Source organism: Coccomyxa subellipsoidea, assembly GCF_000258705.1.
Source record: "Coccomyxa subellipsoidea C-169, whole genome shotgun sequence".
NCBI lineage: Eukaryota > Viridiplantae > Chlorophyta > Trebouxiophyceae > Coccomyxaceae > Coccomyxa > Coccomyxa subellipsoidea.
The window spans coordinates 580,786-605,861 of record NW_005178025.1 but is presented as its reverse complement, the minus strand read 5'-3'; the positions used below and the strand labels follow the sequence as shown (position 1 = coordinate 605,861).

The 25,076-nt window shown below is 53.4% G+C and overlaps 5 protein-coding genes across 5 annotated transcripts; 3 read left to right on the top strand and 2 right to left on the bottom strand.

The window, feature by feature from the left end:
* Window positions 1-1,494: 1,494 nt before the first annotated feature.
* COCSUDRAFT_19458 (SPRY-domain-containing protein) lies at window positions 1,495-5,513 on the bottom strand (the record flags this gene model as incomplete). Its single annotated transcript, XM_005644119.1, has 10 exons — window positions 1,495-1,677; window positions 2,058-2,183; window positions 2,636-2,774; window positions 3,086-3,307; window positions 3,761-3,921; window positions 4,138-4,234; window positions 4,383-4,460; window positions 4,557-4,703; window positions 4,882-5,081; window positions 5,397-5,513. 10 exons carry the CDS (start codon window positions 5,511-5,513, stop codon window positions 1,495-1,497), a joined length of 1,470 nt encoding a protein of 489 aa, XP_005644176.1.
* A 612-nt stretch (window positions 5,514-6,125) lies between these two features.
* On the top strand, window positions 6,126-8,133 carry COCSUDRAFT_58378 (hypothetical protein; the record flags this gene model as incomplete). Its single annotated transcript, XM_005644118.1, has 7 exons — window positions 6,126-6,137; window positions 6,331-6,529; window positions 6,648-6,811; window positions 7,040-7,108; window positions 7,230-7,316; window positions 7,432-7,535; window positions 7,650-8,133. The coding sequence occupies 7 exons, from the start codon at window positions 6,126-6,128 to the stop codon at window positions 8,131-8,133; spliced, it is 1,119 nt and encodes a 372-aa protein (XP_005644175.1).
* Window positions 8,134-8,525: 392 nt separating this feature from the next.
* On the top strand, window positions 8,526-14,475 carry COCSUDRAFT_54565 (acetyl-CoA synthetase-like protein). Its single transcript, XM_005644117.1, has 13 exons — window positions 8,526-8,754; window positions 8,910-9,082; window positions 9,248-9,382; window positions 9,637-9,836; window positions 10,099-10,216; window positions 10,573-10,769; window positions 11,053-11,250; window positions 11,508-11,654; window positions 11,883-11,966; window positions 12,192-12,336; window positions 12,618-12,759; window positions 13,098-13,251; window positions 13,803-14,475. The coding sequence occupies exons 1-13, from the start codon at window positions 8,657-8,659 to the stop codon at window positions 14,022-14,024; spliced, it is 2,013 nt and encodes a 670-aa protein (XP_005644174.1). The 5' UTR covers window positions 8,526-8,656; the 3' UTR covers window positions 14,025-14,475.
* A 1,393-nt stretch (window positions 14,476-15,868) lies between these two features.
* Window positions 15,869-17,399, top strand: COCSUDRAFT_19247 (hypothetical protein; the record flags this gene model as incomplete). The annotated part of the gene is made up of 4 exons (XM_005644116.1): window positions 15,869-15,952; window positions 16,267-16,392; window positions 16,822-17,049; window positions 17,289-17,399. Coding segments are annotated over 4 exons (549 nt in total), but the record flags the coding sequence as incomplete, so codon positions are not given.
* Window positions 17,400-18,016: 617 nt separating this feature from the next.
* On the bottom strand, window positions 18,017-24,047 carry COCSUDRAFT_67727 (hypothetical protein; the record flags this gene model as incomplete). The annotated part of the gene is made up of 11 exons (XM_005644115.1): window positions 18,017-18,532; window positions 18,991-19,194; window positions 19,658-19,768; window positions 20,092-20,205; window positions 20,516-20,611; window positions 20,892-21,143; window positions 21,748-21,989; window positions 22,397-22,592; window positions 22,998-23,192; window positions 23,506-23,640; window positions 23,862-24,047. 11 exons carry the CDS (start codon window positions 24,045-24,047, stop codon window positions 18,341-18,343), a joined length of 1,923 nt encoding a protein of 640 aa, XP_005644172.1. The 3' UTR covers window positions 18,017-18,340.
* Between the last annotated feature and the right edge of the window lie 1,029 nt (window positions 24,048-25,076).

The following is a 25,076-nucleotide window of genomic DNA, read 5'->3' as shown; positions in this document are numbered from 1 at the left end:
TACGTAAGAATTCTCATCAGGACGTGCCTCTAAATTACGAAATATCCATCGCAGGCTATGGCCAGGAGCACACAGTTCGTCCTCGCCTTCGTTCTCCTTGCCCTGGCTCTTTCCTCTGCAGATGTGGGCCCAGAGCACACCTCCTGGAGCAGGACTACTCGCTCTTTACAGCAGGAGAACGTCAGCAACCTTTTCAAGGAACTCATGAAGCAGCTACAAACCCTGCAAAGTCCCTCTTTGCCACCACCAAACCAGGTGTGCTTTGAGAGCTCCTAAGGCTCAGCCAGTGACCACTGAGGCTTTCGTGTTCAATGCTGCTTGCGTCCTTCCCCTCTTTGCCACAAGGCATCGACTGCAGCAAATACAAGGCTCGACGGTAAAGGTTGTCATTGGAGTGGTGATGTCAACAGGAGCCACCGGCCCTCCTCGGGAGCGCCAGCTTTGTGTCAGGCCCTCAGGAGGTCAATCCACCGATTCAGACTTCCATTTCGGGGAGTCAGGCACTGCCTGGGGGATATGGGAGCTATGGCTTCACTGCAGCCTATGGATCCTACTCACCTTTGCAGAACATCTAGTTGAATCAATCTGATCCACTCGCTCTTATCATGAGAAGCAATCCTAGAAACCGTATCGCAGTAGCTATATCTAGACGAGAACGGTGTGGGAGATGACTTTGACTCTGTTATATTTGATATGTCTTGCCCCTGGCAAGTCGCCAGCCTATCTTCTGCTTGCGATGCTTTCTGATGGGGATAAGCTAGGGTCTACATGTGCATGCTAAAGAAGATTCGTCTCTATTTGATATCATATGTTGCGATGGGTACTAAAAATAAATGCAAGACAGACTCTGGGATCCTCTATGTTACATTTTTAGGAGCTAGCAAAGCTTCCGCCCTGCGACAGTCAATTTGCTATAATGTACAAAGATACTCCTTCAATAAACAAGCTTTTCGAGAGACTCACATATATCATACACAGGCCCGCCACTTGAGCAGAGCATAGCTTCGAACTTGAAATAGCCACAGCATCCCTGCAATGCAAGCACAGAACCCTGGCAAGGCTTTAAAGACGCTGCAAGTCCTTGCATGTGTTTGGGGACGCCGCCAGAGAGACAAATCCCATGTGGGACCACGTGACAGCAGTCCTCACACCAGCCGATCTCCATAGAGCAACCATTCTAGAGTATCTAGCGGCCTGATGCACTGGCAGAGCTCCCCGCAGACTGCGTCTCCACCCGCGTAGTTCTGACACCAAGGCACATTTCCAGTGACTGGGCTCGCAGAGGGCCCCACATCACGCAGTGCAGTCTGCCCCGATTAATGGCGGCGCATTTCTAGCCACTGAGACTTGAACACCGACAAAGCCCGCAGTGCAATCAGTCCCCTTCCATGCACAGCACATTCCAGGGACTGGCGCTCAGCACACAGCGCACTGAGTCCTTAAGAGCCACAGTTCCAACGACTGGGGCCCACAGGGAAGGAGTATTCGGTGCAATCAGTCCCGGTCCATGGGTGCCACGCCGTTGGGGTGCGGCTGCGCCGGCGGCTTGCACGCTGGGCCGGGAGCGGGGCCGCCGAGGTGTTGCGAGAGCCGGAATGGCTCGCCGAGGCCGCCGTTGGCCGCCAGCAGCTCGTTCTGCACCGTCACCAGCTGCTGCATCAGCCGCTCCACCGCCGCCTGCGCCAGAACATTAGGAAACTTGGAATCGCTGCTGTGGACCCCTTCAACTCTCTCTTTGTGGACCCCCTGACCAACTATTTCTGGAGTTTCTGAAAAGTGGGAGCAGCACAGACACAGCCTGGTGAGCACCTAAGGAAAGCTTTCTGGCAAGCCAAGCAGTCTCAGAACTGTGCACACTCAATTGATGGGCACCCCCCATCTATCTCAGCTCTGGAGATCATTGTGACATGCGGAATTGCGGAAAACTAAATTAACGGAGAAAAACTCAATAAAAGAGACTTTACTTGGATCAGACGATGGATATGAAAGCAGGGCTTTGGGGGTAATGAAGATCGGGCAGCAAACAGTACCTGGGGTTTGGGTGTGGATGGGAGGACAGGCTTTTTGTCCTCCCTCTTGCCTTCTTCGGGCTTTGACGATCCACATACGAGGATGGCTGCATTCACTACATCTGCTGCCGCCTCTCGCTGCGCCAGGTGCATCAGGCCCGCCAGCGGAGAGTCCTGCACAGCACGCCGCTTCAACACTAGGCCGGTGCCTTCAGGCTACTCATAATACTGAAAAAAGGTGTTTCTTTCAGAATCAGGGGCGCCTAGGAAGCGCCCAAATGTTTGCTGGAAAGCATTGCTCTTTAAGGGTTGCATTGTTGTAATGTGCACTTGACCTTTTGTACGGGTCCCACAAGGGCATGCAGCTGCATCCTAGGAACCGGTTTGACATGCAACAATGGAAATTCTGCATTACATTTTTCAGAGAATTAGCAGGACGGAGGCCCTGTATTTGTACAGGGCTTTTCCTGCGTGTGTTGAGACAGTATCCCAATCTGCTGAATCTGTAGCTGGAGCTAAAGACACTGCACTAGGGAGGAGCATGTCAACAATCGTAAGGGCCCAGCAAGTGGACGGTTGTGCCAAGATTGTGCCAAGAGGAGGCAGGAGGGCAGGGGAGGTCGCACCAGGGGGTCTTCATAGGCTAGCAGGGCCACTACATCGTGCAGCATGGCGTCGTAGGCTCGGTTGCGGTGCGTGAGCAGCCCCCGCATCGGCGACAGCGACGCCTGCGCGAATATCACCGCCTCCTCTATCTTGCCCTGCCTGCAGCGTTCCCCCAACACAGCACACGTTAGCTCCGCAGTTTGCTTCAATGCACAGAAATGGTACTGCATGCCCAAAAGCATGCGGTCCCCACAGAGAGCAGACCCTTGCTGCTATCAATAGGTGGTCTCGCTATTAGCGTCTGTCACAATTTGGAGCACGCCATGAAATTTTGCACAAACTTGGAATGGCAGCAGTATTGAACTGATGCCACAGCTCGACAGGCACAACCTCTCAGTCTGGTGCAGTGGCAGGGACGGCCATTGATAACACCCAATAACATTGACAGAGTTCAGTGACATTAGCCGCACCTGATGAGCTCGATGAACTGCATGCAGTTGACGTAGAAGTACACGTCTAAGTCCGGCCGCTTGCCGCCCTTGGACACGACGAGCTCGGGGAAATGCTCCATGAGCAGCGCGTTAACTCCCTCCACATCCCCCGCCATCATTCGCTGCCTTATGGCCTGCCGCGGAGCCATCGTGGCCACGGCCGGCGCGTCCCGCTCGCTCCAACTGCGAAATGGTGACCGCCTTCGCGTGAAAAATGGCATGCCCCCGGGATGCAAATCAGCCAGAGGTTCCTCTCACGCATAATGACAGCAAGTGAACAGCCTGACTTGCCGCTGTCTGCTGCCTCAACTGGTCACAGACCAGCGCACCAATATGGCATTGAAGGGTTGGGAAAGGAGCCCCATCTTGCATGGGACTATCTGACGAACACTGCGTGGGCAGGTCCTTTGTGTGTCATCTGCGCTGTCGATTGCATGTCTGCTTGACAAATTCAAGGTGCCACTAAGGGTAGCTTCACCCCAGATCCATTCTTGCTGCACAAGCTTCGGCAGGCTGCCACTCCTCTGTACAGGCCAGTGCATCAGTAGCACTACCAGTGGGTCATAAAAGAGCCTCGCTCTGCATGGAAGCTAAGGTTTTATTCGGCAAGCAATGCATGCGCTGGCCGATGCAGACAGGCGGTGGAGGCAGCACCTAGAGGTGCCTAGCTGCGGTGCGTCCTCGGTGGTGCCGGCCGCGGTGTCGAAGGCACGCAGCGTGTCGGCATAGCCGTAGTGCAGCAGGTACTCGCGCACCAGCCGATGCGTCACCCCCGCAGGTATCGATATGCTGCACGCGCAGTGCAAAACCCATGACTAACCTCAAACTAAGTAATGCATGCCCTGGCGTGACAAAGGACAGAAACCAAGCAAGCAAACGTCCATACTTTTGATTGTTTGACTGGTCAAGACAGGGTGTGTCCTTAGGCAAGCAAGTGTCCCTGTTGGTATTCTCTGCCCTCTGCCAAGGAGGCCAAGTGAAACGTCAGGCAAGTATAGGAAGAAGAGTATATTTGGTACACGCCTCTGGACGGCTGCTTCCTCCTGTTCCCTCTCCTCCTGTAGCATGGCCTCCAGGTTGAAGGCAAATGGAGAGGCGCCAAAATTGACAGCTATGCACTCTCCAGGGCTGCAGAGAAATTTCCAATTTCAGCAGTTGTAGGTCAGGATAACTTGACAGTGGAAGGAAGAGCATGCCAATATACTGAACTTGCATCTCAACTTTTTGTCTGAACAGGGAGAAAGATGGTGAGACATAGTTGCAAGAAGACAACTACCTGTGCAGGCCTGCTGTGGGGTACAGCGGCAGCTGTGGGAGGCCCCTGAAGGCTACTCCTAAGTGCTTCCCATTCTTCCTGCAACATTCATTCTCCAATGGTGAGCCACCCGTATCCTATAAAGATCACTGCTGTGAAGGTGCTTTTCAGAATCAGCGCCAATAAGCAACGCACGTGAAGAAGATCTCCTGTCTCTGGATGTGAATGCCAGCGCCAATGACATCGCCGAGTGTGAACTGCGGCCCGTACTCCTCGCCCTGCCCGTTCTGATGGAACTTCTTGCCATCATCGCCATGATAGCCGTAGCTGTGTGGCTCCCACCTGCGCAATGCATGCTCTGACTCAGCAATGTCCCTTTTAAGAAAGCGTTAGGTTGGTGTCAGGTGGATGCATGTGCCGGTGGACAATGTGGCAAGCTTGGCAGGTACAGAACCCTGCTCAGGCGGATTTTTGAGTTCACAGGAGGGTGTAGGGGCTGAGGAGCATGCAGTGCACGTACCCAGGCTGCTTGCCCATCTTGAAGTTTTTGTCTGCAAAGCCGACGCCAATGAGACCCTTCTCGCCGGCATCTAGCACTGTGACCTCATAATAGTACACTCTGCGCTTCCGCGGCACTGGTCGATTGCCCTGTATGGCTCCTACGTCGTTGTTGTGCGCGCCTTGTCCAGTGTAGCGGACCGTCAGCTTGTCCTTCTCCACCTGGACAGCAGAATTGCTTTCAGCTGCATGAAGCCTTGGCAGCGGTGGCATGCCCGTCTGGAGAGCACGATTCTTATGAGCTGCTGCAGGTCATTGAGCAGTACTACTGTCATTTAACATCGCAATGCACAATTTGTTTGCCTCATTACATTCTCATCGCACCAGTGAATACCCCAGAGATGTATAGACAAGAGGCACTCAGTGCTGCCTGAGCAGGGCTAGGTGAGGCCGTACACCGAAAGACAACATCACCGACAGAAATAAACAAAGAAAGGCAACAGCAATAGCGGCTGATTAGATTGCTGTGGAGCTTACATCTAAGAAGTTGCCGAAGTTATTGGTGTTGAAGTGGGAAGCCAAAGGTTCTTCCTCTTCATCGTCGTCTGGCCTTGTCAGCGCATCAGATGGCTGTCCGGCTATCTGCCGCCACATTTGATGTGCTTCTACCGCTATCACTAGATGGGAATACTCGAAAGAAGCGACGCGAAACGGAATGTAGATGACCCTTCTTTCCACCCCAAGTGTGCGATGAAAGATGCCAGAACTCACCCTCCTCTTTTGTAAGATTACAATTCTGCTTTTCAATAAGTCAAGGTGGTGGTTGTTGTGTTATAAGACGATGACCTTCCTCTCATTGACATAAGCTGTCTCAAAGCTTCTGGGCAGTGAGCGTCGATCAAGACTCTTGTGCCTCAAGCTTTCACAATGTAAAGTGCAATAGTTGCAATTGATCTGACCATTTGGCTTGAGCCAGGTCCATTTCTGATTCTCAAAAGAAGACGAATGGCAAGCCAAAGGAGGCAACCTGGCCCCATTTGCTCACCTTCCGCGTCATTTGCATCGCTGTGCCTGAAGCAGCTGGTGCCAGCAGAGAATAGAGATCTAGAGCGAGGAGTTGTTCGAGATCGTCTTGGAAGAGGGGGCTTCACCCCTGTGGCAGAGATACATTGTTTGGTGCCTCAGATCATCGGTCCTTAGGAAATTGCTGATGCTTTCCAATTGATTAGCATCTGGAGACGGCTCAGAATCATGGCTGGTCTTGGAATGCCATACCAGGTGGTCGATGACAAATTGAGTGCTGGCCGAGGAGAAGAGTTTTCTGCTTCAAGGATCGTGAGTGCCGAGCCTATAAGTGCGGACATGTATTTTGTCCCTTGATGACTGACTGCTGTTTGTATGGCTGAAATTTGATATTCTGCTTTTCACGGGTTTTCCTAGAGGGCATGACAAAATTCCCCTCTGTCTGCAGAGGGAGAGGGAGGAGCAGCAGCTCTTTGGCCTTGATGATGACTACTCTCTACCCATCAACCACCGAGCAGATAATACCTTGGAGACCTCAGATCTGGTCATGGCCAGCGTCCACACAGCTCTTGGCGCTGAGAACAGGGGTTACCAGATGCTGCAGAGGATGGGGTGGGGAGGGAAAGGCCTTGGCAGGAACGAGGACGGTATGCCTCTATTCTTCCTGCCACCATAGGCAACCCTTATTGAATATCGTCCATTCCCTTACGCAAACATGCATTGGCGTGGCAGCTGACATGGCTGGCAAATGCCTCTGGTGTCCAGGCATAGCGGAGCCCATCAAGGGTGGGGTCGAGGCGGGGCTGCGACTGGGCTTGGGGAAAGCAGAGGAGGACAGCTTCTACACAGCTGCAGAAAATGTTGTAAGGAAGCGGCTGGAGGTGGAAGTGCAGGCAGAAGAGGACGAAGCACGCACCAGACGAAGAGAGGTGCACAGCCACTGCCATCCCAATTATTCACATGCACCTTACACGCAGGGATTTTTTGGTAGCATGCGTTGCTTGGCCAGGGCAGGTCAGGAACACTCTAGCTGAGGTGCACATGTGAGGGCAAAGTAAGTGGATGAAGGATCAAGGGTCTGAGGCTCATGCGCTGTGCTGGGCTGTCTCCATCCACAGAGGATTACCGGGTTGTGGTTGTGTGGGGCGGATGCGTAGATGGCCGTCGAACGCAAGCAGCGCATCAAGGAGGACACCAGCACTGCCAAGCGCAACCTGTACTGTGAGGTGCGCCTGCAGCTGTCTGCCCCCTGGGTGAATTTGGTGGCAATCTGTAGACTGCCTGCCTCCAGTTGCAGTAGGCAGAGAATCTCATTCTTCGTGTTTTAATTGTGGGTCTGGCATGCAGACGTGCCACAAGCAGTACAAGTCCGCGGCTGAGCTGGACACACACTTGAGCTCCTATGACCATCATCACAAAAAGGTGTCACTCTGGGTACCGTTTGAGACCTCTGCGGCTTTGACCTCTGCGGCCCGTTGCTCAGAACCCCATCAGTGATCTCAAGTGCTTATGATTCTACAAGTCATCCTCGGTGTCTGGGTCAATGCAGAGGCTGATAGAGATGAAAGCCATGACGGCCGAGAGGACAAGGAGCGACAGGGAGCGGAAGGAGAAGAGGCGGCAGGAAAAGGAAGCAGCCAAGCTGCAAGAACAGTAAGCCCTTTGGCGCTAGTAGAGCTGCACCTGCACCTGGCATACTCGTTCTTACAGTATGTGGAAGAAGAGACTGCTGCATATTAAAGCATGCAAGCTTGCTGGTGTGCCCAGGATCGAAAGAGCGCACCAGGCGCGGATGGCAGCAGAGGGGTCTGCAGGCGGCCAGGCTGCGTCAGGTCCTCCCGGGCCTGCTTGGGATCCCCCGCCCCCACCACCGGAAGAACAGCCGCCACCACCGCCACCGGATGTCCCACCACCGCCACCACTGCCGCCGTCGGAGCCTGCCCCAGCCGGCTTCAGTGGCTTCAGCTTCTCGCAGGCAGCCCCAAGGCAGCCACTGGCATCCAGGAAAGATCAGGAGCCAGTATTGCAGCAGCAGGGAGCGGGTGCGCAACTTGGGAGTGCGCCCGGAGTGCAGATGAGTGTTGGCAGAAATGAGCAGCAGCCCATGCAGTTCAGCATGCAAGGGAGAGGGGTGCAGCCTGGGAGACAGACTGGGGCACCGGGCAGGGGATTTAGCCTATCAGGAGGGGCGCGCAAGGCGGCAGTGGCGCCTGTGGCCGGCTTTGGGCTTGATTCTGATGACGATGAATGAGATGGGCCATTGGCAGAGGACACAAGCATGCAAAGTACAGTCAAATGTTTTACAACAGCACACTGCTATGGCTAAGAATGCCAGGTTGGTCTCGTTGATGACATCATTGGAATTGCCGTGCTTGTACCCATAAGCTCACGTTGACACCTGTTCCTGGCTTCCAACCCTTGGAAGGGAACTGAGTGCTACATCAAAATGTCACCTACCCTGCAAGGCTGCAGGGTGGTGCTCTGGCTTCTCTGGAAATATAGCCCGGAAGGCGGGGAGAGCCGAACGAGAAGCTTCCTCCTCTTCCCTCCCTTGACACACACCCAAGGCCTGGGTGGATTACTCACCCAGCTGAGATGAGACAGCTTCCATGCTCGTGCCAAATGCCCAGATGAAGTCATCCCAGACGGAGCCCTAGATTCTGTGATAGAAAATCTCCCTCCTCTGACACTGTCCAGAGGTCTTCAATAAAGTAGTCAATACTGCACAAGCAGGTCGGCTGCTCTCTGTAGGAGAGCTTGGTCAGAACAGTACCATGCCTGAGCAAGTGAAGCAAGTTGGTACATACACTGTGGCTATTGGCCAGGGAAAGCCCAAGAAAGGAGACAAAAATGCGCTCTCACCGATCTACAGGTGATTGTTGATCGGGGTTCTAACAGAAACAAAGCCTCGTGTCTGTACGGATCCCACCATGCCTATAACACAAAGACTCGCTTGACGCGGAAGCTGATTCCGCTTCTTTCTCTTTCGGCAAATGTATAGAGAAGACCACTCATTACTGCTTTCAGGAACTCTGCCGCCAAAGACGGTTGGCCGGGTGTGGACGGTGGATGCACCACTCTTTATGAAGTGTTTGAGCAGAGCGTGAAGCGTTACGGTGACTGCAAATGCTTGGGATGGAGGCCGATCGTCAACGGCAAAGCGGGTCCCTACGAGTACTGGACTTACAAAGAGACGAGGGGTACGCAGAGATCCCAAAGTGGTCATAATCGAACCCTGCCATCTCATTACACACCTGGCATTTCAGGCAGACATGCTTTTTCGTGTGCATGGATCTTCGATTGTGTTGCAAACTATATGCACATCTCTCAGAACAGTAGTCAACAGCGAACAATTTGCTCTGCAGATAGGGCCGCTATTCTGGCGTCATCCATCACAGCCTCAGGCACCAAGCCGGGGGGCAGGGTGGGCATCTATGCGCCCAACTGCCCCAACTGGATGCTCATCATCCAGGCCTGCAACCGTTCATCTCTGTATGTCGGTAAGTTTTGCAGCCTCTTGACTTCATGCACGTCTTCATGCATGCCAGATCGGCTTCTAAGGAGCTCTGCTGACTTCTGACCAGCAGTAGCAAGGCTGAACGCTTGCTGAAGTCAGGCTGACATGTTCACTTGCAAGGTCAGTAACATCTTAAGTGCCGTATGCCAAGTGCCAGGGGTGGCACATGCCTTGCTGAAAGTTGAAGGGGGATCATGTCTGATCAGTGGAGAAATCATGTGGATTTTGTCAATGCAGTGCCCCTGTACGATTCACTGGGCGAGTCAGCGGTGGAGTACACAGTGAACCACTCGGAGACTTCCATCATCTTCGCAGAGGCCTCCAAGCTGGTCTTCCTGGCCAAGGCGGCCAAGAATGTGAAGGAGAACGTGAAGACTGTTGTGTACTGGGGCGACGCGCCCACTGTGAAGGATGCCACTGCCAGCATCGAGAAAGAGGTCCGGCATGACCCACTTGATGGTTGCCAGACTGTGCATGCCCCTGTCATGCCATCTGACATTGACATTTGGCATGCATCACACAGTTCATGCATGCCCAACTCGTTCTCCCCATCCTGGATGCTTGGTCAGAATGCATTATGAAGCGGCTGACTGGCAGGTTCTCTTAAGCCAGGACTTGTCCATGCAAGCAAGGGCAGCAAGGTGTCACACTTGTGTCAATGCATGCCGGCTAACGCAGGAGCCCTATGCATGGCTGCAGGGCATCAAGGTGTACGAGTGGGAGGACTTCAACAAGCTGGGCAAGAGCAAGCCAACAGCGCCCGTGCCCCCCAAGGCAGATGACCCTGCCACCATCATGTACACCTCTGGAACCACAGGTGCGCATGTTTCCTGCCTAAAATTCAAGTCACAAACTGCAGCTGTGCAGATGCTTCATCTCCCTTTGCAAGCAGTAGACATAGGCAGGTGCACGCCGTGCGGTAGACTTCGCCTGCGGAGTTGGCTGGGAGGTAGTAGCTCCTCACCAATGCATGCATCACAATTCATTCTATTGGGCTAGAATTTCCTCTGGCACTTAAAACCAGTGTGAAATGTCACATGTACCTGCAACGTCCTTGACGCCACACATGACAGTATGTCCTACTGACCAGGTTTTGGTCCCAAGCTGGGCACATCTCATTCACGAACAGCATACAGATCTAGTGGTTTCTAACTTGGTTGATTTTTCGCGCAGGCAACCCGAAGGGCGTGGTGCTGACGCACAAGAACGTGCTGGCGACGGTGGCGGCGCTGCAGACGTTTGTGCGCGAGGTGGGCCTGGACTTGGGCAGCGATGACAGCACGCTGTCGTACCTGACGCTGGCGCACATCCTCGGGCGCGCCCTGGAGGAGTTTGCTCTCTCCGTTGGCGCCTCCATCGGCTACTGGCAGGCGCGGCTCCATGACTCTGTGCTGTCAAGGAGATCGAGGGTGATAAGGTCCTTGCAGCGCGCCTGCTCTCCTCCATACAAGGGGATCTTTCGTGAAATATCGTGCTGCCCATAGGCAGACCTGCTGCTCATGCATGGGGAGAAGGTATCACATTCCCCCCACATCCAGTGGTGCATTTCAGTGCACAGTGGCCAGAGTGCTCCAAGAAGCACGAAAGCAGGCGAAAGGGACAATTAATAGACACAGATGCATTACGGGGCTGACTTTTCCGCGACCGCTGCAGGGGGACGTGAAGAAGCTGACGGACGACATATCGGCGGTGCGGCCGACGCTGTTTGTGGCAGTGCCGCGCGTATTGGAGCGCATCCAGTCGGGCATCCAGGCCAAGCTCAAGGCCAAGCCCTGGCTCGTGCGCACCCTTGTCAGCCTCGCTTACCGCTGGAAGCTCTCCAAGCTCAAGGCCGGCGTGCCCCTCAACCGGGTGAGCCCCAAAGTCTTCTCGCCGCAAAAAATAATAGCATGAATAGCATATCGTGTTTTGTCTTTGGTGATAGCAGAACAGGACAGCTGTTCACTGTCTTGTTTTCAAAGGAATGGGCTGTGCACACCAATGCAACCAGCAACTGGAGGGACATGCGGACGCCCTTGCAGCTCCTGCCACATCCCATGCCAGATGGAAAGGTCTGAAAGAAATTTGGCATGTCTTCAGCATGGGCTGACACAATTAGTGGGCCGCAGGCGACCCCGCTGCTGGACAGGTACCTGTTCAGCACGTTCAAGAAGGCCTTTGGCGGCCGCGTGCGCTTCATCGTCAGCGGAGGAGCCCCCCTCTCCACCCATGTGGAGGAGTACCTGAAAGTCACCCTCTGCACCCCCGTCTTCCAGGTGGGCTACCCTTCTTCCCATGCTACTTTTCTCTTTCCATTCCCGGCGGTGCCGTCCTGTTCTGTTGCTTAGCACAGAACCTGCTTGTGGGTATTACTCTGCTGCAGGACAGTGTGTCTGGGATGGCACGGCTGCTCTTTATGGTGCAAATGTCAGTTGTGATGCATGCATGGTCCATAGCCATCTCAAATGCGGATGTTTAAAGCTGAAGGTGGGTCACCTGCGCAGGGGTACGGTCTGACTGAGACCTGCGCGGCCTCCTTCATTGCGCTGCCCCAGCAGGACAACAGCGGCACAGTGGGACCCCCCACAGCATGTAAGCATGCTTTACACCCTTGTCTGCAGCGTCTGCATTGCCTTTTGTTCCAGTCCCTGCAGAGTGCTGCTTGTGCTCACCTGTTCCCTGTCCTTCTGGAGGCATGCACGTCTGTGCAAGCCATGAATCTCTACAAGGATAACAGAATATTGCGTCCAGTTGTCAAGCAGTGGTTGACAGATGCAGGATATGACCCATGTTTATGTGATGGCTGCAATTATGCAGGCGTGGAGCTGCGATTTGAGGGGTCAGAGGAGCTGGGCTATGATCCGTTGGGAACTCCGCCGCGCGGAGAGATCTGTCTGCGCGGCCCCATTGTCTTCGACGGCTACTACGAGGACAAGAAGAAGACCGAGGAGTCTTTTGGTGAGCACATATTGTGGCATTTTCTGTTGTGGTCGCACTCAACCCCTGGGGCTGGTTCCCTATGGTCATTGCTGCAGTGCCTAATCAATGAATGCTGTACACGTTTGTCTGGAAGCGAGCTGCTGTTGAACACTGTGGCCCACAACGGCTGATGCATGGGTCTGCACGGCTGAAACTGAAAAGCTGCAGCTCTTGAGGGCTGCCCTGCATGTCTACTCAGTTGTCGCTGTCGTCACCAGCCAGCTGCATTTGACTAACGCGTGCGACGTATGCGGCTGCAGATGAGGACGGGTTCTTCCACACGGGAGACGTGGGCGAGCTGACGCCCGGTGGCGCTCTCAAGGTGGTGGATCGCATCAAGAACATGTTCAAGCTGGCGCAGGGCGAGTACATCGCGGCAGAGCACCTCGAAAACACCTACTCGTGAGCGCCCTCCTGCTCCCCCCATGCCTGGATCCCGATGCTAGAGAGTGAACATTTCTCATATGGTCCTGCCTCAAAAGAGATGCCATCCGTGCGCCAAGTGCAGGGCGCTCTCTTGTAGTATCGAGTCTGCCATGGAGTTTAACAAATGCATGGCTAAGTAGTGAGCTGGCTAAGGAATAACCTGACCGGTGGGAGTCTGCAAGATTGCAATACACAGAGTGCTGGCAACTCAGTCTTCCGGGCCCATGGAGTCAGATGGACAGCATGCCTCCAGCTTCACACAGGGAGGAGAAGTATCTGTGCACGTCTGACCGGGGTCCCTAATGCGCGCGCAGGGGCACCGACGCGGTGGAGCAGATCTGGGTGTACGGCAACAGCTACGAGAGCACGCTGGTGGCAGTGGTTGTGCCTGACAGGAAGGAGCTCACTGGCTGGGCCAAGGACAACGGCATCGACGGCGACTTTGACGCCCTCGTCAAAAACCCCAAGGTGCACATGTGCCCCACCATGCTTGCGTGAAATCAGGCGATATCTCTTTTACAAATCCTCGATAAAATCTTGGTGCGCAGCTGCGTCGCATGCTATTGTCAAAGCCCATGGTTAGAGCCGTTATTGCAGAGAAATTCCTCCTTGTGCCATTCCAGCCGTGCAGTGGCTAATGTCTGTGTCCTTGGTGGGTTTGTCTCTGGGAAGGTCCCCCTCAGATGGTACAGCCGATGCCTCAAAAACTGCAACAGCTACCGGCTTGAAGGATTTACCGAGTGCAGCAGCATAAGGGATCATTGCATTAATCGCTGACACTGATAAGCATCACAGCACACACCTGTGCTAATCTATGAAGCCAGCCGCCATGTCACCAATGTTTGGAGCCTGTGACTGATGCATGTCACCGGTCCTTTTGCACAGGCGGCGGGGCAATCTCATATGTTCTACAAGCCTGTGACTGATGCATGTCACCTGTCCACAGGCGGCAAAGCGATTTCATCTGTTCGACAAGCCTGTGACTGATCCTGTGACTGATGCATGTCACATGTCCACAGGCAGCGGAGCATGTGACCAAGGAGCTGGCAGCGATGGCGAAGCAGGCGCGGCTGAAAGGCTTCGAGCGAATTGCAGCGGTGCACCTTACAGCCGAGCCGTTCTCCACAGACAACAACATGATGACGCCCTCCTTCAAGCTCAAGCGCAACATCCTGCAGAAGACCTTCCAGAAGCAGATGGACGACCTCTATGCCAAGCTCAAGGCCGCTAGCTCCCGATAGATGGAGGATGTGATCATCATGTGGGGGATTCATGCTGGAGTCCTGGGTGTGATTTATCCAGTCAGACTGCTTCAAAGGAAAGAGAGGGATGCAATGAAACGGGGCACATCTTATTTATCTTGTACCGCAGAGTGTCAGTGAAAGAAAGCAAGGCCAGTCAGTGACTGGCAAAACAAGAATAGCATGTGGGAGAATGATATAAAGATTGTCGTGTGGCAGCTCGCAGAGAGAGCTTGGGATTTCGCGCTGTTTTGGTGCAAGTATTCCCTGGAAAAATGTGGCCAATGTAGGAAACGTACTGAATGCAGACAGTGTTCTCACCTCAGCAGGTAATTTTCAGATTTTTCTGTTGTAGAAATGAAAGTGAGGAGCAATACTCGGCATACTGTCACAGTGGTATAGCTTCCACCTTCAGGCAGATCAGTGAACACGTAAAGAATTGAGCCTCATGAGCTGATCAGCAGAGCTGTGCAGGATACGGAGGCGGCAACTCTCGTGCAAGTGCTCTAAAACACTTTGTGACAAGTGTTGAATGGACTCAATTGTGATGTGCGCACATGCATGCTTGCTCATCAGTGATCCACACCATGATCTACAACCCTCCATCATCATCATCACGCAATGATGATTACCCGTGGGTGGAAAGCTGACGCAGTTGGACTGGCCTGCAATCCTTGCGCTGCTGCCCGCATGTCAGGACCCTGGTGCTCGGTACGTACCTAGGCCTGGTATACCGGGACCGGTCTAACTGCTCTGCTGCTTTGAAACTTGCCAACAGTCCTCTACTTCCTTCAGAACATGGATGGAACTTACGAGAAGGTGAAGAGAGTTCCAGATTCCCCACACCCGGAAACTGGGTCGGGTGAGTCCACTCGACGCGCATTCAGATCCACGGGTGCACATTCGACCACGTCGCCCTTCGTAGACGTGGCCGATGCTCGCCACAGTGAACGGAACTTAAACTGCGCCGAGGAAGTCTGGAGCTCAAAACATTCTACCGATTTATTCACGCTGCAACTTCCAGTACCCGACCACCCCTTCGTCCCCTTTTAGCAGCATATCAGACATCCATAAGATGCAGACCGCAGCTTATACTTCTTCTCTCGGTGCAGCCTCGACCTTCCTGTCCGGGCAGAAACTGGCACTCCCAGCCAGGTCGCGCGCCTCTGCACCTCGTGCCATCCAGATCTCCGCCGTCTTGAAGGCTCGCGCAACAAAGGTGTGCAACATCGCCATTCAATTCTTGCGAAGTCCGTAGCCCTTGTTCGACACTTGCTGAGCGCGTTGAAACGCTGCCCTCAGCTGCACGTGGGACTCTCTCATATAAACGCGTGAAGTCTTTCATAGGTGTTCACATCGAACACGCAAGATCTTGCGCGTTTACTGTCTGTAGCGAGTTAATTGGTTCTCAGATGGGCAGTCGATGCCCTGGTGAGAGCCACTTACACCTGTTGTGGCCTGCAAGAAGCGCTAAATTTTCCCTTGCAGTGAAAGAACTACTTTTTCACTCATCTAAAAGGAGGGGGGCCGACTTGGGGCTCGCTTGCTTGTGCCCACCTCAGTGTAGACCACAAGATCCGCCAGTGGCGCTACCCATAGTCGTGGTGTACTATATACTTAGTTGAGGTCGATTCACAAGGTTCGATTTTTCAGGAAAAAACTGACTGACTGGTGAGCTGCAGACTGCCCCACTCAGCAAAACATCATCTGTTAGATTCTCATCTGAACTCTCATCTGAACAACCTTGGCTGTGGCTGCAGGGAGCCGTTGCCAAGGCGCCTGCAAAGAAGCTGGTGGCAGGCAAGGACATCAAGGCACAGCAGTTCAAGGTCGGCGAGAAGACCGTCAGCCTGGGATTCACCAAGTCAAACGAGCTCTTCGTCTCCCGCGCTGCCATGATCGGTGTTGCCACCTCCATCATTGGAGAGGTATGCCTTTCTCTTCCCACACACCCACCAAACACCTGACAAAGAATTTCCTGCACTCCTTGGGGAGCAAGCATCTTGCAACTTCTAGAGCACCCTGATCATCCTTGTGATGATGGGACACTGAATGCTGAGGTGAAAGTGCAAACGCTTATTGACAGTTGCCCTCTTGACCGGTCACCAAGATGCATGAACTTGGGGCACTGATTGCCCATGTGCAACATGCAAAGGCTCAATGGCATTGCCTTCTTCACCGCTCACAAAAATGTGAAAATGCTACAGCTTGAAATTGACAAGAGATGTGTGCGTTCTTGCAGCTGCTGACAGGCAAGGGAGCACTGCAGCAGCTGGGCTTTGAGACAGGGCTGCCAATTCAAGAGCTGGATGGAATCGTCCTTTTCATCATCGCCTTCAACCTCATTGCTGCCCTCCTCCCGGCCAAGGTGCGCACTCCTTTCCTTTCTCTCAGTTCAGTCTTGCTGGACATTGATAAGATCGCCACACAGCCCAGAAGGACATTGCTGTCGGCTACCCCTACATGCAAAGAGCACATTTCCTGTCACACTGTCTGCATCTGCCTGGTTTGTGCGAACACGGGAGCCCAATGCTTGCAGCTTTGAGCATTATGCTTGCTCCCCTGCTTCCGACCGTACTGTGCTTTACTGTGCATCACTGCAGCTGGCGTGTGCTAACAGCAATGCCCTCTTGCTTCCCAGGCTTTTGTGCATCCCAGCAGCCTGGCCTGTGCTGACGCAGTCTCTGTGAACTGCTGTAGCTCGGCCTGTGCTGACAGCGATGCATTCATACTCCCCATCTTTATCTCCGCAGCTAGATCGGCCTGTGCTGACAACATTGTCATTAATCATTTGCAGGGAACGTTCGTGCCAGACGAGGAGGAGCTGACCCCCCGGCCCAAGGGAGCACTGCAGGACAGCAAGGTGTCACTGGTGACCCCTGGCAAGTTCTTCGGCATCAAGGGCCTCGGCTTCACCAAGGCCAACGAGCTCTTCGCAGGCCGCCTGGCGCAGCTTGGCTTTGCGGCTTCTCTGATCGGCGAGGGCCTCACTGGCAAGGGCATTCTTGGCCAGCTCAACGTTGAGGTGTGCAATCAACACTCAACATTCTCGCTCGAATTAGTCTATCTGCCATGAAGCCAGATTTATGCATTGTGTTATTGTTGTGTCCGCTGTGCAATCCATATTTGTGTGCATGCAGCCCATGCGATGCTGCTGTCGATCTCTGGCAGAACCCAAGAGCACTGGCTGCCATTCCATTGCGCATGCAAGTTGATTCGGGAGGAATTTGGGGTGTGCTGAAAACTGGCATGTTTGTATTGCAGACTGGTATCCCTCTGAAGGATGTGGATGCTGTGCTGCTCGTCTTTGGAGTCATCCTCCCCTTCCTGGCTGCCATCAACGAGGGCTCTGGCAAGTTTGTCGACGAGGACTGAGAACTGCGCTCATTTTAAAATATGGATTTGAATTTGCACCTGCGTTTGCAAGCATGTCAGTGAGAGGAGTTTGGTGAAGAACTGAGGAGATTGTACAATAATGGTTTTGTTTTGGGAACTGGCAACGGCGATGATTTGCAATCTGGTGAATTGCTAACTGTAGATGCGTACTGTATATTTGCGAGATGACTTACTGATGCTTTTGCAACCGAACTGCGATGCTTGGATCCTGTGAAAGTTCAAGCATGTCAACTGGGTGGTGTTTTCAGGCTGTCTTTGTGTGTTATGAGATCGATCATTCATGACATTGCGATACCACAATTGTGGGAAGGACACAAGCTAATTTTTGGGAAAGCCTCTGTGTTTGAGATTTGCTGAGCTGTGTATTGATAGGAAGAGAGAAGGGCTGATGGAGAGATGTAAGAAGGACTGGTGGAAAGATGTAAGGAACATTGAGATCAACACTGTTTGACTCATGCTACCTCACCCTCTCGCAATGGCTATGCCATACACATGTGTACATTATCAGGATGTTGGAATCATGGTCCAGGGAGATATAAAAATACCATGGCCAGCACTTTGTGACAAATAGCAGTTGCCTCACTTTCACAAAAAATGGCACTTAAAATTCGGTTACAATTACGTTTTATATTACTTCCAATTCACAATCTCTGCAAACACCGCTGACATGTCAATGAAACAGAACACCTTCCCAAGCATGCTCACTTGAGCGCATGTCCTATTTAAGTTATCACACACATAACCCTCACTGTTTCTAAGCTGCGGTAGCATTGCTGCATCCCAACGCAAGACTCCCACGAGAATGCAATGACGTGATCCTGCCAATTAATCTGCGGTGCCCACACTACCAGTGCCAAAGAAGAGGCTTCCTGAGTAGACAATCAGGCAGCGGCTGCAGCGGCCGGTGAAGCCCGGGGCGGCTAGCGGCGGTAGCGGTTTCGTTTAAAGTTGAAGTAGAGGTGCAGAATGCCACGCTCAAAGGTGGACTTGAAGCCCTTCTTGTGGCTGTACTCCCACTCCTTGTTCAGGATCTTGAAGGCGATGTCCTCGTACGGCGGCCCCGCGTGGAATATCAGCAGGCACGTGCTGCCGTGCTCATCCGCGTTCGGGTCCTGTTTGGGGCACGAACAATCACTTAGTTGCCCTGCCTGGACACATATTGGCCACTCTTATTGTCCACTCCTCCCTGTCGTGGATCACCATGCAAGGGTGGTACACCAATCAAGGCAATGTCGCCTCCAGTTGGCAGAAGTCAGGGTTGTCAAGAGGCAAGATGCAATCCATCCAGCACGCTTTCTGAGTGGCTTTTGACAGAGAACAAATATGTCCAGCGCGGCTTTGTCTTGGTACTTCCAACATCTCCCTCTGCCAGCAAAGGTCAGAGTATTTCATCAGGCCTGCCATGCCGATTTGCCGCATGAAGGTGGAGATGCAGGCACACAGACAGCCTTTCACCAGAAGCCTCCAAGTACAACACATTACTTGAGGCACAAGGCACCACATGGCATGGCAGGACGTCCAGGCATGCAGAGAAGAAAAGCCAGAAGATCATGCTGTTTTGTAGCTTTACCTTTTCGCAGGAATAGGTGGGCGCCTCATCCTTGTCGATGAGGTCCGGGTAGAAGATGTTGAACTTATAGCCCTGGACCACTTTGGGCGGGGGGTTGTCATGGTCATAGTGCGTCTGGTTGTACTTGTTCCACTCGTAGCCCGTGTGCACGCGGTTGAAGTACTTGGGCTTGCGCGGCCGGTACTTCTCATTCCACCAGTACACCTGCACATGTCGGCACATGTCAGGCCGATGGTCTAGAACACAGATGTAAATTTTCATTCCATCAGCACACCTGCACATGCAGGTCATGTCAGGCGATACTTATTTTGCAACTAACATCACACTCACTGTGCCCCAAGCACCTGTGAACTACCGCATTGAAAGCCGTGAGGGGCAAAACTCAAATGATTCAAGCAAGCCCTGGCATGCACAGCATCTGCCAAGATTTCAACTGTCCCAACTTTTGACCATCCCACGTCACTGACGATTATTGTGATCATGCAGGAGCACAGAGCTGTCTGAGCATGGGGCGATGATGATGCTGGGGAAGACCGAGCAATGACAAACCAGGAGGTGGATAAAATCAAGAAGGCGGAGAGCAGACTAAGCACAGGCAGTGGCTGTTGCAATCCTGAGGACTCAGCGCAGCACAAGGACCAGTTGGGATCAGGATGATAACTGGCACCTTGGAGTCGAGCTGGACTTCTCCGCGGAAGGGCGCGTCTCCGGCGTCGTTGATGTCGCCCATGAGCCGCGCCGAGGCCGCCTTGAAGCGCTGCGTCTCAGCATCCTCCACCTGCCGGTGAGCAGGTCAGCGCTCATGTCATGCCCCGGGCAATACACAATGGCACTGTCAAGGCAACCCTCTGCATGTTCCAGGCATGCAAGCTGAAGAAGCTGTAGGGGCAGTGGTCCTGTGCTAAGAGATAAAAAAGCCGAAATCCAGCTGTTTCTGGAAGCACCCAGCTAGGAAAATGCGTCAAGACTACCAGACCATCAATGCACTCATCAAATTGAACACACGGTCTGGATTGAAAACACACGCAATGCCGTGTGAACCACACTACATGTGCAGGTGCAGGAAGGGGAGGAGGATGTAACGAGTCAAGTGGTGCGCACCTCTGGGGCCTGCCCTGAGCGCATGGCGATCTCGCCCCTCTGCGGCGCGGCGTCGGCAATAAGGCGCATCATGGGGTGCACGCCGCCGGCCGTCGTTGCATCCTGCAGCATGTCCTGCAGGGGCAGCCACACCAGCACACTCAGAACGAGAGGCTAGCAGTCATGATACTGACTCTCTAGTCAGTCATGTCATGAGAGTGGTATCCATGCTGGGTTTCTGAGGTGCCCTGTCCAGCGATAGACTTCATCTTACTCTTCACAATTAACAACGTCATCTGCGCAGCGCTGGTGTAACACCTGGCTCTTGTCTCAGAGGACTTGCATTATAGCAGCGGGGCAGCGCAGTTGCAGGTGCGATTGTGAAAGGTAAAGTGGTGAGGTGAGCATAAGTTTGGAGTTTGAAATGGGAGGGCCAGAGAGATACCTGGTAGGCGCGGTCGGAAGCGCTGGCACCGCTGCCGCGCTGCGCAGCCTCCTGCATAGCCGCGCGGCTGAACTGCTGCGCTGCATGGTACCTCACCTGCGCACAGCAGCAGCATGCACCCTCAGCATCAACATTGGCATATTCATCGGGCAGCACTGCATGCATGTGGCATGCCTATATTATCGCAGCGTCAGATGGAGCTCCCACCGCTGCTGCAACAACAAGCACACTGCTACAGGCATGCAGTGTCGTCCATCACACTCTCGCAACAAACGCACAGACTGAGCTGACTGCTACCCCGACCACGCTATCAAAATAGGTGGTCCAGTCTGACACAGGCATGCAGCGCACTACAAGGGCACAGGAGAGCACCCACCTTCTTTCTGAGCAGGTCCAGCAGCCGAGCGTCCTCCTCCTCAGGAATCACATCCTGTCCCACCACGTGCTCCGGCTCGAGCGGCCGCGGCGACCACTGCCCAACATTCTCTTCTTCGGGCTCCTCATACTCGTCTTCCTCGGTTTCCTGCACCGGCTCGACCGGCTGCTGACCCGCAGCTTCGGCCTTTTCTGTGTCCTCGTCCATCGGTAGATCAATCTCTGCCTCGTCCCTCTCCGGGGCCACCTTCCCCTGCGCACAGGGAATAGAATAGTTGCAGAAAACATCATTTCAGACGGACTTGATATGAATGTAATAACAAAAGGAATGATTTCCTCGGCTGATGGTCAACCAAACGGGCACTTCCCAGCCAATTCATTTCTTTCTGAAGAGCATACCATTATCGTGATGACAGCCTCTCTTGAGCCTCTTTTTATATTATAAATAAAAGATTATCTTCGGACAATCCCTCAGAAACCTCGACATCACCTAGTGAAGCCTCGCTAAAGCTCAGAGCTTGACGCTCTAGCAAGGCAGCTGAACATGCAGTAGAAAAGGAAGAGAAGGCAGGATGTCCACATTGTGCCAAACAGCAGCCACAGCACAACAGTGTTCAATTAAACAGCAGCCGTAGAACAGAAGTATTCAGTCAAAGCAAAAAAGCTGGAATCTGCGGGAACGAACTGAAAGGAACAGCTGAACAAATTCTCATGCAGTAAATAAACTCACATTGTCCTTTTCGGCCCAGCCCATGGCGGCAGAAATACCCTCTGAGAGTCCCTGATCTATTGGGACGACGCAGCAAGAGAGCCGAGCATGAAGTGTTCTGAAAAAGAGGACAACAGAGCAGTCGTACATTGTCCTCGTCGGCCCAGCCCATGGCGGCGGCAACATCTTCAGCGTGGTCGGGCGCTGCGACGATGCGGTCGAGGTGTTTGCGAAGGAGGGCCTCATGTATCTCGCGCAGCCGCGCCTTGGCTTTTGCCAGCGCCAGCCGCTTCAGCACCGCGGCGAGAAACTCCGGGTCGGCCGCGTCGCCGCCGTCCAGCTGCGCCTGGATCCCCTCCTCCATCTCCGACAGCTCCATGTGCGACTTGCCTGCGCATGCGCACTTCTACTGTGCAGCACAGTCTCACAGATGCTTTGACCACATCTCCTCCACCTCAGGCTGGAGTCAGCCTCAGCTTGGTTCTACGGGCCATTTACATCTACATACGGAGGGCTACACACACTTATGGCAGCAAAGTTCCCAATGGCAGCACAGTTCCCAAAACGCAGCTAAGGTCTTGCAAAGGATCCTGCACAATCTTGCCCACCTCTGGCGGACACATATAGTCGAGCTGCCTGACAACAGACCGACACCAGGCCAACTGCCTGCCGATGCAGTTCTGACATGACAGAGGTTAATGGTGCCTTGTCCCGCCGATTGTCACGCACACAACACATGGCCCCACACTCTGCCGCCCCAAAGTAGCCTCCTAAAGAAACTGTGGATGTCTGCGCACCTGCCAGGAGCATCTGGATGTCGTTGTCAACGGCGGCATGCAGGCCGACTTCGCCGCGGTGCTCCGGCTCCGGCTCGCCGCGCATGCGTGCGCGGTCGGCCTCCTCCGTGTGTTTCGCCTCCAGGTACTCGACCTCTGCCACCTCACCCAGCGCGTCCCAAAACTCCTTGTGCACTCCGTCCTTGCTGTCCAGCGCCTGTTTGGAGCGTGCCAATGTGCATTACCCACCCAGATTCTAGTAATAAACGGCTTGCATTAGGAAACATATCCATCCTCACGAGTGACGGGTGGGTTCAGCTAAAAGCCACATTGTCTGCCATTTGCACGCACTCAGCCAAGTCTAGCTTGCAGGCATGCTCCTCACTATCAGCGCCACGCAAGCTAGAGATGATTGGGCATCAGCAAGACTTGTAATCATACCCTCTACCTCCTTTTGTGAACCACGACCAGAGCAACGCATCTGCGCATACCAGCCTGTAGTTGGACGTCTCAATCCCTCGACAGGAGCCTTGGGAAGAGGATCATTGCAACATCAGGATCCCTCTACAGCAGCCTTGGGTACATAGGAGTGTTTTGATTCAAAGATGCTTCCACTGCACACCTGGTAGCCCTTGATGTCGTCGCAGAGCTCCTCGACATCGTCCAGGGTGAGGCCGATGAAGACCGAGTAAGGGGCCGTCATGTTGACGTCAAACTCCTCCATGAGAAACAGGTTGATCGCCAGCGCGTCGATCGGCTTGGCCCGGCCCTCGCGCATGCGCTGCTGCGCCCGCTTCTTCGCCGTCTCCAGGTGGAACTGCAGGAATGGCAGGAACAATGAGAGTGACCATCGGTAGCTAAAACAGGCAGCATGCAGCACATATGAGTGCATGTGAGCCAATTACGAGTGCATGTCACTTGACCAGATGGCATCCATGCATGCTGACAGGCCATGTACTGATTAAATGTGAAGACAAATCGTCCGTCAGTTGCTGACTTCAATGGACTGCCGTGAGTAAATTTGCTTCTGGATGCTTTGTTGTGCTCAAAACCATGTCGAAACCAAGCTCTTGCAAAGACACAGCACCCCTTATTAGAAGGCATACAAAGAGCATGATTGCGTTACAAACCTCCTCTTCCTTAGCCTCCATCTCGACACCCTCCAGCACAGCGCGCTCGCGCTGCATGATGCTCAGCTCCTCTTCCTGCAGCGCGCGCTCCGCAGCACGCTCCTCCCTCCGCTTCCGCACCTTCTCTATCTCCGCCTGGGCAACCCACTCTGCACTCGTCAGAGTGCCTAATAACAAGGGTCATCTCAGTCGCACAAGGTCAGTGATAACCGTTCAGTGCAGGCACACAGCACCAGGAGAGTTTGGGGCCACTTTTCAGGCTTTCAAGCTCCCTGTAATTCTTGCAACAACTCAAGATGCCTGCAATGCTTGGGTTATCTTCGAAAAGAGGTTGCAGAAAGAAGGGAAGGGCGTACCAGGCGCTCCTGTTGCCGCCGGCTCTCGGCTTTGGAGGTGAGTTCTCTCACGTCTGCGCCATCCTGGAGCTGCTTCTCGATCTTCTTGCCCCACACAAAACGCTCCGTCACCTTTGCGTCGCCAAAGGGATTCTCGGCGTCTGTGTAGCCGTGGCCGGATGCGCCACCCTTCTCGAGGTTCTTCATCACCTTTTTTGCCTGTAGCCACAGACTTGTGTTGTCAAGGATCTGTAAGGTGCCGCGTGCTGAATTTCACGAAGTAGCTGAACACGTTGAAAACAAATATATCGTGAAAGGCTGCGAATGAATTCTAAGAGAACCCATCAACCTGTGGTTACCATCATTCAGGAAAGAGGGAGCTGGTGTTGTGACAAGCATTATGTTCAGGTCGAAGGAGAGAGCTTCACCATTTTGTGGGCTTTCTCCCGATTCCGCTCTTCATCTCCATCGTGATCCCTTTTCCTCTTCTTGTCTTTCTCCTTCTTATGCTTTTCTTTCTTTTCCTTGCCCATCTTCTGAATGTCTCTGTGTCTTTAAACTTCACATTAAACTACCAATTGTGATCCTCACATTTGGCAATAGCCTCACATGACACGCTTGCGAAACAGATGTGTTTCACCTCAGCCACAAGGCACAGCGATCCAGGATTGTGTTCCTCACCTACAACTGCCGCGCCCTGTGTGATTCGGCCCACCAGCTATTATGCTGGGATTGCAACGCTTTTGTTCACAGCAACATTGTATTGTGAATTCTTCAGCAAAGGGGAAAACCCAGCCTGAAAGGTCACGTGCAAGCCATGATGCCAACACGTGCCGACGATTGCGCAGTCAACGTTCTCTCCTTCTTCCTGCTCTTCTCTTCTCCAAATATTCAAATGTTGAGTCTCTCAACTGTCCTCGAAGGGCAAGTGATCCTTTGGAAAGACTGCGATCGCCTACACATGGACATTAGGCCATCACATTGGAGTGTCAGTGGCAGAGAAGGCATGATTTGAAGCATCCAATGTTCCTGCTTCCAAGTCTGATTCCAAAGACTTTGGAAGACCTAGCGAGCAAGCCTGATCAAGCAGCCCTATTGGCGAAACGGGAGGCAGAATTGAAAGAGAAGGTCTCTACACCTGGCTCACCCTCCCTACAGTGTCCTTCTTCAATAATAGATTTGTTGAATCCAATAAGGTGTATTTGTATTTTGTGCGTAATTCCCACGCCTGTTAAC